We start from the raw sequence: 20,007 nt of genomic DNA, 5'->3' as shown, positions 1-20,007 counted from the left end.
CCAATCTGTTTACAACTCTGCCTTACTTAGCCTTTACCCACTGTGCTAGGAGATAACCAGAGATGAAAGTTTAGCATTTCATCAGGTCTTTTATGAAGATGTATCCTGCCGTGGGCATATGTTGCTGTCTAAATTCCCTAGCATGCACAGACACTTTTGAGAGCCCCAATTTCACAGAGCCCATGTTTTCCTCTTAGGCTCATAGCACTAGATTATATACTTGAACCTTAATCTTTTGCCCCAGGCATGTGTGAGTTTTTTTGACTGCCTCATGATGATTTAAGGAATACCTACCATTTTTTTTTTGCCTTGAGTGAGTTCTGAGCTTGTCAGAGTACAGGCATGTTGTGTCAGTTCTTCAGTAGCTCACAGACATTTTAGGATAGAGAAACACAATTCTTTGCAAATAAAATCTGCACTGCTCCTTCTGAAACCAGGAGGTGTGGTTCTTCACTAGAAACGCATGGTGCCGTCTTCAAGACCTCTGCTGAACCCTGGGTGGTGTGGGTCAAGGGAAAGTAGAAATTCCCAAAACTTTCCTAACATTTTTAAGTTGCCTTTTTCTGATTTAGCATTTTGATTGGTTGCTGCAGAATTTTCACTCTCTTTTTCGGACTCCTGACAAAATTGGTTCTGACAGTTCCTGCTTGACTTTTTGATGTTTTTGTGGTGGAATGTGCCTTGGAGCAGCAAAAACTTTTCCATTTTTGCTGACACAGATCTGGATGTTTTTGCATCCCTATAAATCTCCTTGAGTTTTGTCCTAAAATACAATTAATGTTCTTCGGAAACAGTTTGATCTTTTCAAGTCCTGCTGTTATGATTTATTAGGTGGGTCCAGAGCAGTGCTTGGTCTGGGGGCATGTATTCCCCACACCGAGGGAAGACCTCTGTGAGTCTTTTACCCAGTGAATGCCCCATGAGTTATGAGTTTTTCCAGTCACATTTGGGGAACAGGCACTGTTCCTGGCCCTTTGTGCCAGCTGGATACTTCTCCCTCTAATCTTGGATGGTTCTTTTTCCATCCTCAGGTAATTTCTCTACTCAAGTGTTCTCTGCGTAATACTCAGGTGGTGCTGTTTGCATCTCTCGCTCTCTTGCTCAGAGTGTTCTCTTTATGAAGAGCTTTCATTTCTGGTACTTTGTTTTGCCAATTTTAGCTTTCTTGGTCTCATTGTGTGCCCTAAACTTTGAGAAGTCCTGGGCTTAGCCTCAGTTCCTCTCCCTGAGTCTTGGCCTAGAAGAACGCTGAAGACATTAAGCTGGGGCAAACCAAGGGCTCACCTCATTTGTTTCTTGTGTCTTTGGGATTGTGCCCTTCTGTACCTGATACCCAGTGTCTTCAGAACCATTGTCTCAATTATTATTTTTTTTCAGTGTGTGATGGGGTATGCACTGTTTCATTCGGGAGGCTAAATTTGGTCCTTGTTAACTGCCTGTTGGCCAGTCTCCTACTACTCCTTTTTTAAAAAAATTTTCATTTTATTTTATTTACTTTTTTAGGGGTAGGTAATGAGGTTTACTTATTTATTTTTGGAGGAGGTACTAGGGATTGAACCCAGGACCTTGTGTATTCTAAGAATGTGCTTTACCACTTGAGCTATACCCTCCCCCCTCTACTACTACTCCTCAGCCTTCATTTTTCTCTCTCTTCTCTTTTTTTTTGCTGGTTGTAGGTAATTAGGTTTATTTATTTATTTATTCTCAGAAGAGGTACGGCGATTGAACCCAGAACCTCATGCAATGCTAAGCATGTGCTCTACCAGAGCTATACCCTCCCACCTCTCTTTATTTTTTATTCCTCTTTTCCTTCTTTTCTTCCTTATTTCTGATACGAATTTTTCAGCATTGCATTTTAATCAGTTTAATAATGCATTTAATTAGTATTGCATTTAAATTAATTACATTAAATTACCTTTCTGGCCATAGCTCTTTCTGTATTTACAAGTATTAGTATTTATGTATATAGCAGTTGCTCCAGGGATTACAGTTTTTACACCAGTAAGTTCAGTCTGTCGTGTGTAGCACTTGACGCAAAATGTAGGAACCTTGAAACCATATAGATCTCTTTTACCTGCTCCTTCCTCAGTCTTTGTTACAATTTTATATATGTTGAAAACTTTACAAGACAGTATTTTAGTTTCTGAGGTAAGCAGTTATGTATTTTAAGTGAACGAAGGTATTAATGTTTCATCCAGCAAGAAACCCATGAAGAGTACCTGCATGCTTCATTTTCCTTTCATCTTGGAGCTTCCTTTTTGGGTAATTTTTTCTGTCACCTGGGGAAAATTGTTTGGTGTTCCCTTTAATGGAAATTTGTTAAAAGATATTTTTTGGTTTTGTTGTTTATCCAGTTCTCTTGATGATAACTTAACTTTTGGTTGTTTTAAGATTTTTCTTTTTTCGGTTTTATGTATTTTTTGATGTGCCTATGTGTGGATTTATATTTATTTACCCTGGGATTTAGTGTGGTTCTTCAGTCTTTGACTTGCCATCTTCTCTTTTGGAAAGTTTTGGGGTATTACTATTTCAGATAGTGCTTTTGTGCCATTTCTTCTCTCATATTTCTCTGTGACTATAGTTACATGTGTGTTAGACCTGCTTATATGTTGTTTATATTTCCCTTCCTCTTTTTGTATTTTTCATACATTTATGCAAATATTCTGAATGTTTTCTTATTTGCTTTGTTGCTCTACTTCTGTTTTTGTCTTATGTCTAAGCCATTCTTCTATCCATTGGTTTTTAAAAATTTTTGTTTTTACTTCTGTAATTTTTGATTTAGTATTGAGTTTTCAATTTTTTGAAGAAATTTTCAATTTTGTGTTGTGTGTTTGAACATAATGAGTATACTTATTTTAACGTCTATTTCTGAAAATCCAAAATACAGATTGGCTTTGTTTTTCTTGTTTATACTGATTTTCATTGATGTTATCTTGTCTCTCATGTGTTTGGTACTTTGTGTTGTGCTGAAAATGATAATGAACTAGTAGTAGAAATTATTTGTAGCCAAAATGACATTGTTCGCCTCTAGAGAGGATGTATATTAGTTTATGTCTGGTGTCTGGGGGCACTTGTAATTTAGGATTACATGAGTCAAATTTCAGAGTGTGAGATGATCAAAGCCCAGCTGCAGTCTCTTGGTGGGCCTATGTACTTTTAGTTTATTGTCACTTCTGGCTTGCAGCCCCTCAGTGTTGCATCTAAAAGGAGGTTAGGGGTTTATTAGTGTTCCTTTTCTCCCTTGGTTGTCTGTGGACATACACCCCTGTACTTCCAGTCCTCTGAGTTTGTCAGAAACCCCCTCCACCCTCTTAGCTGCTTTCTAAAGTGAAATAGGCAAATGACCCTTGGTTGGCACAGTGGGTAAAAATGGTACTTAACTCTCTGGACTTTCATCCTTTTCTAGTTTTAGCCCCAGTAATTCCTTATGATCACTGTGGCTCTTTGATACCTTTGGTCACATTTTGAAAATAAAAAGAAGTATTAACATTTAACATCAATTGTTAATATATTGTAAGTGAAATATTAAAATAGTAAAATGATGTTAGCATTTAAAATGTCAACATTAATAGTTAAAATTTAATATTAACATCAAAATTTATTGATATTTTCATATTTATTGATTGACATTTGTTAATATTGATATCAATACAGTTGATATTAAAATTTAAGATTTAAAGTGTTACAGTTTTTAATTTTAGGCGCTCAACTATAAAACTTCATTTTTTAATGGAGCTTCTCAGAGGAAGTATTGATCTGAATTATTTAGTTTACTCTTATAAAAAGTTTCATTGCTACCACCTGAATTTAAAAATGTTTCCTTCTATTTGTGTTAATGTGCATAATAACTGGAGAAATGATTGAGTCCTTTTTAATATCTTTTAAAATGCTTCTTTCCATTTACAATTTTTATAAAATTACTGGCTGTATTACCCGTGTTGTACAGTACATCCTGAGCCCATCTTATACCCAGTGGTTTGCACCTCCCACTCTCCCGGCTGTAACCACTAGCTTGCTCTCTGTTATCTGGTAGTCTGCTTATTCAGAGTCTTTAATCAGTAGTGGTTTAACTGTTGGTCAGTAATGAGAATTTGTTAATATTTTTGTTGTACATTAGCTTAAATAGGCACTTACGGATTTCTTCAGAAAGTTAATGATCTAATTTTATCTTTGAAAAGCTTTATTGAAAACTGGAAAATGACATTATTTTTGTTTATTTATTTTTAGGTTGGGCTCATGTGGTTTGTGCCCTTTATATTCCAGAGGTACAGTTTGCCAATGTTTCTACCATGGAACCAATTGTTTTACAGTCTGTTCCACATGATCGTTATAATAAGGTACAGTGAATATTATTTTATTGATGTGTGCATTTTTGTTTGTTTGTTTTAAAATTGGGAAGTGTAAAAGAATTTTTTTGTTGTTTTATTATAGACCTTCAGTAAAACAATTTAAATTATAGGCCTCCATCAATTTGGAAAAAGTGTAATTAACTGTGTTAAACTACCATTATTAATGTATTTTACTAAGATTACAGGAGTAAAAAACAAACACAAAGAAAACTATATTGCCTTTTACATGAACCTAGGTATTTAATATTCTGCCATTTACATGGCATTTTTATCCTTACTGATTTGTTCTTTAAGAATTACTGACCTTTAAGGGGGGACGGTATAGCTCTGTGGTAGAGTGCATACTTAGCATGCATGAGGTCCTGGGTTCAATCCCCAGTACCTCCATTTAAACAAACAAACAAACAAACAAACCAACCAACCAACCAACCTAATCCACCCCCCCCCCCAAAAAAGAATTACTGACCTTTATGTTCTTTTAGACACTAAGGCACTATGAAATTGAATTAATAATTATTTGGTGTAACATTGATTATGCTGATACACATCCTGTCTTAAAAAATAATCCTGTCATAGAATATTGTTTGCTCATCTCTCCTCTCCAAATTATTTTCTGTTCCCAAGAGAGGATTTTTGTTGTTAGTTCTAAAAAAAATTCTTAATATTTGCTTTTTTCCCCTATATCTTTTCCTTAATTTAGTACATATGTATTGTTTCATTCTCTTCTGCATATTGGATGATTTTTTTTTATTACCCAATGTGCTTTTAAATACAGTGTTACCATTTAATTGAAAGTACTTGTTGATTTATTCCATCTTTGGAGAAAGTGTCACTGCAGCCCATTCTAAGATTTCAAAATACTAAACATTTTGGAATGTAGATTGTTAATATTTATTTTAAAAGTTGGAAAATATAGGAAATTAAATAGGAAAATGCATGACAAAAATCATCTAAAATCTTCCCATGGAGATCATTTGGCGTGCATTTTTATGTATACTGTATACTTGTTAAAAAATTTGAATCATGTTGCTTACACTATTCTGTTTTTGAAACTTACTAGCCCTGAACATCTTTTTGTGTTAATAAATTATATTTTGCTGTTATTTTTGTGGATACATAGCATGTAATACAAAGTATTAGGAACTCCCTACTGTTGAAAGTCCTCACTTAGTGTTTAGCATGTACATATCCAGCAGAATTTCTGTTTAAAAAGGTATGAACATTTTGGAAGCTTCAGTAAATATATTGTATGAAATTGTCCTAGAATGCAGTTTCTAACTTAACCACATTAGTGGTATGGGAGGTGCTCATAATCTTATATTCTGTTAAGTACAGTGTGTATTACCATTAAAGTATAATCTTTTTTATTCTTTCTAGTGAAAAATATTACAGTGTTTGATTGACTTTCTTTGAATACTGATGAAGTTAAATATTTTAAAGATTTTTAGAAAGCTTATTCATGTCTGTTAATTGACGTTGAATAGCTATTTGTTCCTTTTAATATTGTAATGTTTTAATTTTTTTAACGGAGTGTTTTTTTTGTTTTTTGTTTTTTTTTGTATACGGAAGATACTATTCTTTTGCTCTATATACTTGCTGTGAATGCTTTTGTCCATAATTAAACATTTGGTTCTTAGTTTTCATTATGTCTTCACGTTTTTTATTGTTGGTATTCTAGCAGGTTAATTTTTTCTAATTCAGAAATTTAAAGTTTTTATATAATTTACACAACTACTCTTCATTGTTTCTCCTTTTGTTGCCATGTAAAGAAAATCTTTCTCTACACCAACGTATAAACATTTTTTGTACTTTCAAAATTAATTTTAAAAAATACTTGTTTTTTCTTTCAATTTGAAATAATTTCAAACTTACATAAAGGTTGCATTAATAGTACAAGGAGCTCTTCCTCTCCTAAACCATTTGAGAGTGATTTACCAGGATAACACTGAAACCCTGAACGATTTAGTGTGTATTTCCTATAAAGAAGAACTTTCTTCTATGTGACCAGAATACAGCCATCAAAATCAGGAAGTTAACATTTATGCATATTACTGTCTAATCCAGAGACTTCATCATTATTTCCCTTACTTTCATTCATGCCTTTCAGTTTTCTCAGTAATGTCTTTCTTAGCAGAAAGATCATTGATTGCTTTTTGTCTCTTAAGTCGCCTGAAATCTCAAAATACTAAATCTCAAATAGTAATTCATTCTTTCTCTGACTTTCATAACTTTGATACTTCTGAAGATAACAGGCCAGTTATTTATAGAATGTCCTATTTGGATTTTTATGATGTTTCCTCATGATTAAATTCAGATTATGTGTTTTTGGCAGGAATATCACAGAAGTGATGCTGTGTTCTTCTCATTGCATCCTATCAGGTGGTACATGATTTCAGTTTTTCCCGTTACTGGTGATGTTACCTTGATCACTTGGTTAAGGTGGTGTCTGCAAGATTTCTCCACTGGGAGGTTAATTTTCTTTCCATCTATAATCAATAAGCATTTTGTGTGGAAGTACTTTGTATGTAAATATCTTGCTCCTTGTTCCTTTTACCCACTAATTTTAGCATCCATTGTTGTTTCTTTGCTTAATTAATCTAATACTATGATTGATGGCAAGTGGCGGTTTTCTAATTCCATCTTTTACATTCATCATTTGGCATTCCACTTAAGGAAGAGCTTTCTTCATTCCCCAGTGAAGTAATATAAATAGTAGTATGGACTAATATAGACTTGTGTGTTACTATTTTATTTTAATGGGTTGTTCCCTGTTACTGTCATTTATTGTGATGCTCAGTTGTCTCAGGTTTGGGCAGTGGGACCCTTTCAAGTTGGTTTCTGTGTCTTTTTTGACATGTTTCTATCATACTTTGAGCACTTCTCTGCTTCTGACATGACAGTATGTTCCAGGCTCATCTTTTACCCTTCCTGTTTTAGCCCTGGAATAACCATTTCTCCATGGAGCCTTGATTCTTTTTAGGTGAGGATGGTATTTAGAAGCCAAAGTGGACACTAGGTGTGCTCATTGTTACTGCGATGTTGCTACTCCCAGGCCCTCTCATTGTACATGCAGAGATACACACACATTCACAACTGTATCTTCTCTATACTTTGAAGACAGTGAGATCACAAGGAGACTTCTGATTTAGTATAAGAATTGGATATATTTACATACATACATATCTATCTATATGTCTGTATCTACTTATCTATCTGTATAGGGAAAACTGTAAACTCTTAGGAACTTCTTAGTAATTTCCCTAAGCCTAATCCAACAACACAGGGTTCATTCTAATTTTTTTTCTTTTTGTATTTATGACTCTCATGCCAGATGGTGAGAAACCTCTCTCCCATTATCCTCAATATATTTATTTATTTACTCAATCTCTCTTGTATTAACCAACCTTCCATTGCTGCCGTCCCCTAATACAGAGGCCATCCTAACCTCATTAAGGCTCTACACCTCACTCTGAGTTGTTGCTGCTTCCCTGCATGGTTACCCTTTTTGGGGAGAGGGGGGTTGACACCCAGCTTCAGTCCACCACTACCCCTTCTCCCCTCAATAGCTGGTCTCCTCACCTCGCTCAGGTTCTGACACTTCACTCTGACACTACCTCCACCCCGACACTCTCATGGAAGCCAGCCCTACTGGGAATCTGTCACTTGAATTTGGCTGCCCACTCCTTCCCAATATGGACGCTACCATGATTCACCCAAGCTCATGAATTTAAGACTAAAGTATTCAAGAAGTAAGGGAGGGAGTATAGAAGGAAGAATAAATTATTTAGGTATAAATCTTTTACACATTTAGAGTGAATTTTAGAACATAGTGAGATATGTGTTTAACTTTTCTGCTCCCCCATGGTTTAGTCAACTTTTTCAACATTGTTACTGAATAATCTATATTTTGCACAGTGATTTGAAATACTATTTGAATCATTATTAAATTCTTGGGTATTAATGACATCTTTTCTGTTCAGTTGATGGGTCTGTCTGTTCTTATCCTGGTACCACACTGTTTTAAATTATTATGGTTTTAAATACATCTTGGTAGATGGTAGAGCAAATATTGTCATGTATTTCTTTTTTCAGATGAACATTAGGACTAACAAAACACAAGTTTGATTGTACTGGTGCTATAGTAAAATATTATTTTGGGGAAGAATTGATCTTTTTGCAATATTAAATCTCCTCTTCCAGAAACATGGTCTCTCTCCATCAAATTTTATTGTTCCTTTTTATAGTTTTCCTTATATATGGTTGTTATATATGTTTCTAAGATTTTTATGGTTTTTGGCCTGTATAGTTAAGTTAACCGTAGAAACTCAGTAGTATTCTGTTCATGAATATTCAGTGTGGCTAATAGGGGACGTGTAATGCTGAAATGATAGGAGCAATTGGTAAGAGGATTGTTGAAATTTGGAAGGCATCAGTGCTTAATGGGTGGTAGTAAAGGATAATTTAGAAATTATTTGTTAGTCTATTGGGAACTTACTGTAGACCTTACCTGCCTTGCAGCAAGGATTGTGCTAGATGCTAGGAGTTCAAAGATGTGTAAAATAATAGTTTTTCTCCATGTGACACTTTCAGTTAGACAGTCAAGTAAATAATATAATTACAGTGTATTGAAAATAATACTAAGCTGTACTATAAATTATAATAAGCCTGAATGGATTATGATGGAACAAAATGAAAGAAGAGACTGTTTTTGTCTGGAATTAAGTAAAGCACAGAAAGATATTATAAGATCTTTGCAGAATAATAAGGAATTTGACGTGTGGAAAAAAGAATCAAGTAATTCTAGACAGAGAAAGTAACATAAACTAGGGTAATATGTGCAAAGGGGAGGTGGTAGGCAGTTCAGAGAATAAGTAATCCTGTGTGGCTTGAACATTGTGGGATTTAGGGGGAAAAAAGGAAAAATTTGTAGCATATTTGTACAGCATATCCAGATTGCAGAGAATTCAGTGTTGACCTGTTGTTAAATTTTCCACGTCGTTAAATACATAGTGGCCAGTTTCTGTACCATTTGTGATAAGATTCTTGTTATCTCTTATATTTTCTTCTATCAGTTCCCCATTTCACTGACATACACATTTTGTTAATACACATGAGTGGTATATGTTACCTTTAAGTTGTTACCATTCAATAATTTTTAAGAAATTGGAAGACTGGGGCAACGTAGAGATTTGGGAACTTTTTTGGATGGGGGCTTGTGTTTGAGTCAAGGAAGCATTTAGTTTAAAAAGCTACAGTTTCCACAGAGTGGTTGGCAGCTAATGTAGTTATCTTGGATTTATCCTTTTGAATAGTTTTTATTTATCGCATGGCCATGAAGGAATGAGTGTTGGTGTAAGTATAGGAAGGATCATAATAGACCAGCCAGACAAAACAAAAACAACATAAAACGTGGTGTCATTGGATTTTAAAAGCTTAATGGTAGAGGAAAACTTAGAAATTGCTAGCCTAACTGCCCTTCATTTTTTTTTTTTCTGAAGGAATAGTGGGGGATAGCTCTTAAGAAAAGTTTTAATCAATATATTTAGCGCCTGGGTGAAAATTTTTGAAAGTACTTAATATTCTGATTTTTAGGATTCCTCTTAGTGCTATTTAAAAAGCCAGGTTTCAGTCTCCTCCCCAGACCCCGCCGCCTGAGGGCGCTGGAGTCAGCAGCTGCAGCCAGGGCCCCTGAGCACCCTGCGTGGTTCGTGGAGGGGGCCCCCTTTCTTGGAGGGGGCCGCTCCATTCCTCTCGCCTACAGACCCAGTACCCCTTCCTGGTAATCAGTCCCGGCTGGGTGAGGTTCATGTGTTGAAATTTCCAGCGCCTGAGCACCGGCTGCGCGGGGCACCAGGCAGGCCGGGGAGGTTTGAATCCAGACCTGCCGCCATGCGCTGTGTGACCTTAGGTAAAATACTAACTCTCCCTCTCTGGACTTCCCACTGCCAGGCCTCAGAAAGAGAGCATACTCCTTTCTCAAATTTAAGAATGTAGGCGAGTTGGGATAGCTGGCTTACGGTTTTCTTAAGAAGTTTATTAAATAAGGTTCATGTGAGAAAAAAAAAAAACCCAAAACATAAAATAAAATGAGAAAAAATTAAAAAAACTAGGTTTCAGGGGAGTGTATAGCTTATTGGTGGAGCACGTGCCTAGAATGCATGAGGTCTTGGATTTAGTCCTCAGCACCTCAATATATGTACATACATAAAACCTACCCCCCCCCAAATTAAAAAACAAAACAAAACCAAAAACTAGGTTTCAGATAGTGGAGCTAGACATTTCACATGTCCATCCCTTCATCTAGCCATTATTTGTGGCATGTCCTAGTATATGTACCAGGCACTGTTGGAAGCATGAAGAAAAACAGAGCTCCTATATGGTAGGGCAGACATGCATAAATTCACGATTGTTGAAAAGGGTAGTATGTGCAGGGATTCCAGAATACAGAGAACATGAACCTAGTCTAACAGGGCTGAAGGAAGAGAGGGAAGGTGTCTTAAAATAGGTTGCAGCTTCTCTGAATTTTTTAAAGAGTTAGGAAGGGAGGAGAAGAAGGGAGGACATGAGTGGCTATTCATTTTACAGACTGAAAGAGCAGAAGCTTTCAGGTGGGAAATAACAGGGAGGGAAGCGGGGATGGCCGTGAGGGAGAAGGACATTATTGCTAGGACTTGGGGAGTGTGACATGTGGAATGCTGAGAGAAGTTGTCAAGGACCAGATTTTCAGGGGCCTCACATAGCCTGTTAAGGAGCTTGCACTTTATCTCTATTGAGAGGTTTTTGTACTTGGTAGGGAGATGCTCAGGTGTACCACTCTAGTGGATCGTGAAAGGAGGGTTGGGAGAGGGAGGACAGAAGAGACTAGAGTAGTTGCATAGAAACCACTTAGGCTTTTGCAGTGTTCCAGGGAGGTAAAAACGAGGGTCTGAAGTAGAAGAGTGCTAGGAATGAAGAAGGGACAGAGACATTTAGGTCACATGTAAGAGGTTCAGTTGACAGGGCTTGGTGACCAGTAGTTAAGTGACACAGAAGATGAGGGAGGAGGAAAAATCAGAATGGTTTTTCAGTTTCGAGAAGATATGTTCTAGGCACATTATCTATCACCACCTGAGGTAGAGTATATATATAGAGGAATCAAGTTAATTGACACATTTCTTAGGACAATGACATTAACTTTTGAATTCTTGGTTTATGTTGGTGAGATTTACTTCCTTGTTTGTAAAACAAGTCTTTTGTCTACAAGTTGTTCACTAGCATATATTAACAATATGACAGTAGTCCCCAAGATACAATTCACATTTCTGCTAAAGCATTAAATGTTTGCTTTCATATATATCTTAATACATGTTTTTTTATTTTTCAGTTTTATTAGGTAGAATTGTTACAATTTGACTGCACAAATATAGTATATTGCATGTAAATGCATATATACAATATACTGCACATGTATTTTTTAGTTTACATATATGTACTGATCATTGTTTCGAAGAACAGTTTAGAGCTTTAGCTTTTAAAACTTAATACATGTTTTTTGCTTGGCACTTTATCCTAGTTACTCAAGTGAACACTTAAATTCGTATTTTCTTTTCTGGACAATTGAATCATTTGGAAAAGCAAAACAATCTTGCAAATGTATTTATAAAAAACCCCTTTTGCTCTTTTGGGGTACCTCAGCTGATTCTCAATTTAAAATTTCCCATTTGGCTTCTCTGTATTGTCTTTGCCTCCCTTCCCTCAATATATACATGCACACATTATGTTGTATTTGGTATTCTTTTTTTCTCAGGGAATAGTAAATTATTTTTCATTGTATTCATTATGTGTGTTGTGCTTCTGTGTTCAGCTTCACTTCTGATTACCTCCTTTCTCTCAACTCCAAGGCTCAGAGGCTGTTTATTAAATAGGGTTTACTAAGGACTATGGAAGAATGGCAGTATAATTTCCTTCAGTGTTATTTCTTTGCTCTTCTTCCTTCAAAGGTGACGATACAAGCTAAACTTCTGGAAATGGCAGTACACAGTGGTTAACTTAAAACTGTTCATGGGATTAGACTTTAATTTCACCAACATACAAATTGCCTGTATCAGTTTTTTTCATTTTCATTTGATGTCTTGGATACTCTAGATGATAGATATTTCTATTACCTTCTAAGTATAATTGATTAAGAGATAAGATTTTATGAAAACCCACGCTTGAAGGGAGAGATCGCATTGCTAGGTAATACAGTATTAAGACAAAACAAGTCAGATTTGACAAATTCAGTTTTTCCCTACAAGCAGTATTATAACAGGAGGATAGATTTGAGATCAGAGATTTATTCTAGACAGAAATTTTTATTAAGCTAGCCTAAGTACAAATGGGGTTGGCTGAAGGCTAAAATATGCAGTTTATAGTATTTTAGTGTTTTATAATACTTTATTATGGTATTATAAAGGCATAATAACATAAATGGGGAGTTGACCTGGAACTAGAAAGTCAGAGACTGCATACTGTCCATTCTATCTTTGATGAAGGTCCTACAGCCTGTTTTATGTCTGTAGTCTCTTTCTGCTTCCATGTAATTTCTAATTCTGCTTCCCATTTTATCTGAGTTCCCCGTAGGTAACTGACTCAGAGTCCCAGTTCTAAATTTCTAAAAGAGCAACTCTGGTCTAGGCACCTGGGCTTAGAAGCCATATTACCTAGAAAAACATGGATACTTGGATATAATTCCTTCATTAGAAATTAAGCATAAAGGATACTTTCTACACAAGAGGTATGAGTTTTTGGGTTCACTTCTTTACCTTCTTGTCCCATAAATGGTCTATTTAAACAACTGTAAAAAAAGCTGATAAAGTGTTCTTGATGTACATATAGCAAATCAATCATATACGCTTATTTTTGAATTTTCATGTTCTGCGCAAACTTGAGAATTTGTCCCTTTTTTTGCAGTAAGTTAAAAGTGCATTTAGTAATTCACAAGGGAGTTTTGGGGCAACTTTTAAGAGGTGGCTTAAGGTCACTTGATGACTTCATGAGAAACAAATGCAGGGATGATTGTGTGCTGGGACTTCTTGTTTTCTCGTTGTATAATACTAGCACATTGAATTATGGCATAAATTATTAGCTTACTCTATTTCAACTTGGAAACCATCTGAATAAAATTGAGAAAAGTGTGAGCTTTGTTATTTGATTTTAAAACAGTTAAGTCTTAGCAAAGTGCATCAGGTTGCCAGGGAGACATACTTTAAAGGCACGTTTGATTTTTTTTAAATCAGTGAAACCTGTTTTGGCTCATGAAGATTCTGAAAAAACCTGGGGAATCCTTCCCAGGATAATATACTCCCCCAGTAAGAGGTAACAAAATATTTTACATGTTCTCTCTGAAGAGTCCTGGGAATACCCCTTGATAGATCCTCAAGCCCTGTGCTTCCCAGTCATGATGAGGATTACCAAAATTTTATAGTACAGTAAATAATAATTAAATAGTTTAATATTGTATGTGTTTAAATGTATAAATGTATTTTTAATATTTTGGCGTATTTTTTGATCTGTGAGTAAGAAAAGAGTTAAATTTATGCCAAATATACAGATTTTATTCCTGTCTCTTTATTTTTGAGTGACTCTAACTGTAATGTTTCTACTGTAATTTGCTTGACCAGTCCCATATTAGTAAACATTGAGGTTTATTCATATATTTTTGTTATGAATAAAAGGATGACAAGAATCTTGCTCCACTAAGCTTCCTGTGCACCCCTCCCCCCTGCTCCCATGTTTTGGACTTTTGCCTTTGGCTAGAAATCTAGAATTAGAATTACTGTGTCATAGATAATACCTTTATCTAGAGTTCTCATAATATTGCCTCATGGTTTCCCAAATTTATGTAGCTAATAATTTATGAAAAATGCCATTTTTACCACACCATTGCCTGTACTGAGTTTTTAATCATTTTTAATATTTATTAATTTGATAATTGAAAAATGATAGTGAATTTCTGTAATTTTCATTTGTTTGGTTAATTGTCAGATAATCAGAGTGGTATTTCTTCATGTGAATTGTCTATAATTTTTGCCCGTTTACCTCAAACTACTAGGCTTTTTAGTTACAAGCTCATTCAATAATGATGCTAAATTTTTGCCTGTATATTCCACAGATATTTTTCCACTTTGCCTTTTAGTTTTGGCTGCTTAAAGAAAATACAGACACACAGTTATGCTTTATAAGAAAAGTTTTTTGGGGAGATGGCAGGAGGAGTTGTCAGCTATATAGGGTGATTAAAAGATTGAATCTTTCAAAAGCAATTAGGTTGTATAGTCATATACAGTGTTCCTTGGCTAGTAGATTTATCACCCTAAGCTCTGCATCCATCCATGTGATGTGTTTCCCTTGTCTCTGTGCTTTCCTGTAGCCATCTTATAAGAACAATGGTCATACTGAATTAGGGTCCCACCCCACCCCACTGTAACCTCATCTTAACTGATCACCTCTGCAGTGGCCCCTTTTCCAAATAAGGCCACATTCTGAGCTACTAGGGGTTATTAGGATTTCACATACCTTTTTGATGGGGACACAGCCTAACACATAGTAGTCTGCCCTCTGCCCCTGTCCACTTCCAAATTCATATCTTACCACATGCAAAATACTTTTATTCTGTCTCAGCATCCCTAAAGTCATAATCCATTCCAGCATCAACTCTTAAGTTCAAAATCTTATCTAACTATAATAATCTCAGAACTTCCAAATCCTGTCCTCTGAATCATGTAAATCAGGTATCGGTGAGGCTGTGAGACTCTGGGTGTAGTCCATTCTGTGGCAAAGTTTCTTTTCATCTGTGAATCTGTGGAATATAGAAAAGTTACTTGCTTCCTAGATACAATGGTAGGGCAGGTGTAATATAGATATTCCTATTCCAAAAGGGAGAAATTGGAAGGAATAAAAGAGTAAATGATATAAAGCAGGTTTGTAACTCAGCAGGAAAAATTCCATTAGGCTCTAAGACCTGAGAATAATTCTCTGTGGCTTGATGATCTGCACCATGAACCCATTGGGGTAGCCCTGCCCCTTGGTCCTTCTCTAATGATACTTTATATTTAGGTTGAAGGCTGGAGTTTTGAGTTTTTTGGTGCCACAGAGATTGATTTCTCTCTGCTCTTTCCTTTACCACGCTTTGGTCCGTCTGTTGTGCTTAATTGCTGTTGTTTGTTATTTGATGTTTTGGGCTTAGGATTTCTCTGTTGCATTGGTCCATCCTCAGTCCTTGGCGGGTGCTGTATATCTGGGCTTCAGGATTTCACCACTTCATTCCCTTGTCCCTTTGGCAGACTTTGCTTTTGCATCTGTGGAAGGAGTTGTGAGGGAGACAGCTTCCTGCCTCTCCTCAAGTGCTAAAAGACCTCTGATAGTATTGTTAACGGATCCTGGGGTCGGGAGTTTTTCCTGCCCCTCACTTAGGGGTAAAAGATTTTTTCCCTTTGTCCTCCTCACCATCACGGGTCTTTACTCGTGCCTGGTGTGACAGGGTTTGCTGCTAATCCTCCAGATGCTCAAGGCTTTTGAAAGGAGTGTCTGGGCAAGAGGTAGGATTTCGTATCTTTCCCTCAGTGGTGTTTGGTTGTCTTCTTCATGCCTGCATCACAAGGGAGATTCTTTCTGGTTGTTTTGTCTCCTTGCTTCCAGTCTTCCCCAAGAGCTCCTTGTAAGTAAGTGTTCACAGAGTGGAGCCTGTGAGTGGGTGTGACCTCCTCTTCTGTCTGTGGTTCTAGTGGCTCTGTACTATTGCAGTAGTCCACAGTCAGCCTTTAGCAGTGTGTTAACATTTTAGTTAATTTCTTACCTGCATGTCTTCCTCTGCATTTTCTTCCCTTAACTCTTCTGTCATTAGTAGATAGTCTGAGTGTCTTTTGGTTTTTAGGGGTCTGTGGGGGAGAGCGTGTCTGCCCTTAGATTTCAGTTTATTTGGTTGCCTTTGCAAATGCAAATCTTCCATAGTTTTAAGAAGAGTTGCGATTTTTATAGTTTAAATGACTTTCTGGTTAGGTTTGGAGTGATGTTCTTTTAGGTATGGTTGGAATTTGATCTCTAGATCCTCTTGATAGCAACACTGTTTCTTTTATTTAAAAAATTAGGCCAAACTCACTTTTTTTCTCTTAAAGTGAAAACTTTCAGGCTATAAATTTGCTTCTGAGCATAGCTTTATTCACATACTTGGCATTTTAGTTTGATGTGGTTTTGTTTTTTGGGGGAGCATTTTCTCATCCTCAAGTTAATGAGATTTTTAAAATTATCACTTTTTTTTCTACTTTGATTCATGTGTCTTGGGAGCTCTTTTTATGCTTATAATTGTTATATCTTCCTGATGGACTGGACTTTTTATTATAAGATTCTGTCCCTCTTTTACACACTGATCGCCATGTCCCCCGAAGTGTTTCCTCAGGAGCATCCAATCTACAGCGGGCAATCAGCGTGTTAAAAATGTTTTTGCTGTGCTCTTTTCCTCGTAGGGTCCAGGGTGCATTGGCTGCAAACAGCATTCTCCTTGGTAGTGTATGCAGCCTGTTACCTGTATGGATTGCCCTAAGGGGCCTTGAAGACAGCCCTTTCCAGTGGACATTCATGTCTGGCATACTGTCCCCAACCTAGGCTCTAGACAGGTGTGCGTGGTGCCTTAGGAAAGCTCCAGGGCATGGCTAGGTCCACATTAGCCAGGTCATCATGTCCATCTGCACCAAGATGTAGAATAAGGAGCATGTGATTGAGGCCCTATGCAGGGCCAAATTCATGTTCCCCGGCCACCAGAAGATCCACACCTTGAGGAAGTGGGGATTTACCAAGTTTAATGCAGATGAATTTGAAAACATGGTGGGAGAAAGGCGGCTCATCTCCGATGGCTGTGGGGTCAAATATATCCATAATTGTGGCCCTCTGGACACATGGTGGGCCTGTGCGCAGGAGAGCCTTGGCTCTGTCCCCTCCTTACTCACGCCCACCAGCAAATCCTACTTTCCTGTCAGAAAAAAGAAAAGGTTTTTGTTTTAGAGTCTGGTTTTTGGTCTGATAAAATGCTAAGCCATTCCAGCTGCCTTGTACTTGCTTGCCTTTTGCATGATATTTCTCTTTTTATCCTTTTACTTTTAACTTATTTGTTCTTCATCTCTGAAGTATGCATCCTCTAGACAGCATATGGAACTTGTTTTTTTTTAATCTAGTTTATCAACCTGTCTTTTGATTGGAGTATTTTCATATTCATTGCTGTTATTAATAACGCGTGGATTTACATCTGCCATTTTATTGTCTGTTTTCCTTGTCTTGTGACTACTTTGTTCTTTTTTTATACTACCTTTTATCTTTTTGTAAGTGGATGTTTTCTAGTGTGCCATTTTCATTCCTTTCATGATTTTTAAATTAATATTTTCTTGGTTTATTTTCTTAGTGGTTGCTCTCCAACTTACAGTATTCATCCTTATTTACCATAATCTACTTAACTCCAGTAATATATAGAAAATTAATTTCATTTCTTCCCTCACCCCATGCTATTATTATTATAGATACTCTGTCTCTATATATACCACAAGCCCAACAATACAGTGTTAAAATTATTGCTTTATATAATCTTATGTCTAAAAGAAGCTAAGAGAAGGACACCACATACATATTTAAAGAACGTGTGTGTCTCCATGTACACACACACGTGTATTCCTATTTACCAGTTTTGTTTTTCTTCATTTCTTCCTATGGGTTCCAGTTACCATCTAGTGTTGTTTCCTTACTCCAATAATAGCTTTATTCCCATCCTCTTTCGTTGTGTTGTGACTATCAAATATTTACATTTCTACATGTTATAGTCCCAACAGTACAATTTATGGACATTGTTTTATGTGATTGCTTTTTAAATTAAGAGAGCAATGAGGAAGAAATAGCTATCCATACTGTCTTATTATTTCCTACAAAATTACCTTTGTCAGAGCTCTTTGTATGTGTTTTTCAATTGGTCTATATTTATTTTTTAAATTTCAGCTTTATTGAGGTATAATTGATGGGAGCTCTTTGTTTTTTTGTGTGTGGATTGCAGTTACTGTCTAGTGTCACTTGATTGTAGCCTAAAGAATTTCCTTTAGTATTTCTTGTTAATCAGGTTTGGAGCAACAAGTGTCTCAGTTTTTGTTTGTTTGAAAATGTTGTTATTTTACTTTTATTTTTGCAGCATAGCTCTTCTGGATATAGGATGCTTGGCTGACAGTTTTGTTCTTTCAGCATTTTCAATATGTTATTCCACTGCCTTTTTACCTTCTGTCTCCCATTCTTTCTTTTTAATTGAAGTATAGTCAGTTTACAATGTTGTGTCAATTTCTGATGTACAGTGTAATGTTTCAGTCACACATACACATACATGTTCCTTTTCATATTCTTTCTCAAATGCCGCAGACTTTGACTGTTCTTACTGAGATTTAGCAGATTGTTTTGGATAAAATTTTCTCTTTGCTGCATGTCTTTAGGACAATTTTCAGAGACTTCATTATTTTAAAAAATTTTAAATTGAAGTATAGTTGGTATACAATATCATATAAGTTACAGGTACACAGCATAGTGAGTCACAGTTTTTAGATGTTACATTCTGTTTATCGTTACAAACTACCTACTCTGGTCCTTGTGCTGAATGATGTGTCCTGGTAGCTTGTTTCATACTGAGATTTCGGTCCTTTCTCACCTGTGAAGTGGTTAATTCACTGGGGAGAGGATCCATGAAGCTCTTCACCCTGCCATTGCAGAAGTCTGGAAGGCCTGTCTCCTTTTTTTTAAAAAAAATATCCATCATAACTTTTTGTTTCATTTAAATCATCATTAAAGACGAATAATGACGTCCTTTTCACTGTCGGCATTTTGGAAGTTACTGAGATAATTCTTTGAGGCCTGTATTCATATTTTTCCTGAATTTTGCCGTATAAAATGTTACTGTTTTACTGTGCTCTGTCCTTTACTTTTTAAAGTCTTATTGATTGTTTATAGGCTAAAAAATGTATGTTAAATTCTTCCATTGTAAGCATTTGATGCCTCCTTCTGGTAATTTGAAGTTAGAGATGCCCTTACTCAGTGTGTCTAGGTTAGTTGTAGTAAGTTGGGATCTTACTTTTTAGGGGTATAAAATAATTTTTGTAATTCAATTCAGTCTGAATCCTTGTCATTAAGTAAAGGAGTTGAAATTAATTTACCTGACTAGATATTAGGCTTTTTTGGGAACTGTGTTCTTATAAATATTGTTGAGTGATGTTATTTGACACCACAGTGCATAGTGGAGGAAACATCTCCAGATTTAAACATACATGTGGTCCTATTGAAGTTAGCTAGGTTATACTTTATTACTGTTCAGAAATTGGTTTCTTTTTAGAATTAGATCATCTGATTTAGTTAGGCATGAGTTTTTGTGTACTCAACTTCTGGTCAGTTGATAATCTTATTCATCATACACAAATACTCGTAGTTTGCCGTTACGTAATTTAGTCTTTCATGACAAGGTGGTACTGTCTATCAGCTATTTTCCCCTGGGTGAAGGACCAAATAGATGTCAAAAGTTGCTAGAAGTGTTCATTGGCCAGTACCTTTGGGGGACATCTCTGGTCTCCTAAAGTGTATTCCTCCAAGGCCTGGTGTGTCAGGTTGGCAGGGCTGAATGATAGCTCATGTG

At 36.2% G+C, this 20,007-nt stretch overlaps 1 protein-coding gene and 1 non-coding gene across 19 annotated transcripts in view; both read left to right on the top strand.

Moving 5' to 3' along the window:
- MLLT10 (MLLT10 histone lysine methyltransferase DOT1L cofactor) overlaps positions 1-20,007 on the top strand; it is a 161,300-nt gene that overhangs the window by 49,711 nt on the left and 91,582 nt on the right. For 16 of the 18 annotated variants that reach the window (XR_012504274.1, XM_074358362.1, XM_074358351.1 and 13 more), the window contains one exon: positions 4,228-4,337. Coding sequence is in view for 15 of the 18 variants with exons in the window: in XM_074358362.1 (XP_074214463.1) it covers positions 4,228-4,337 (110 nt within the window). In the remaining 3 variants the exon portion in view is untranslated. Of the gene's footprint in view, positions 1-4,227; positions 4,338-6,795; positions 6,819-13,080; positions 13,105-20,007 lie in introns of those variants that run through there. The other 2 variants (XM_074358364.1, XM_074358365.1) reach the window with 2 other exon arrangements.
- Positions 16,791-16,923, top strand: LOC123614822 (small nucleolar RNA SNORA70). The gene has a single exon (XR_006722285.1). It is a non-coding gene; the product is annotated as a small nucleolar RNA SNORA70 (small nucleolar RNA).

Source organism: Camelus bactrianus, chromosome 35, assembly GCF_048773025.1.
Source record: "Camelus bactrianus isolate YW-2024 breed Bactrian camel chromosome 35, ASM4877302v1, whole genome shotgun sequence".
Lineage (NCBI taxonomy): Eukaryota > Metazoa > Chordata > Mammalia > Artiodactyla > Camelidae > Camelus > Camelus bactrianus.
Note: the sequence above shows the minus strand (reverse complement) of the source record. Positions and strands in the feature narration are given on the sequence as shown.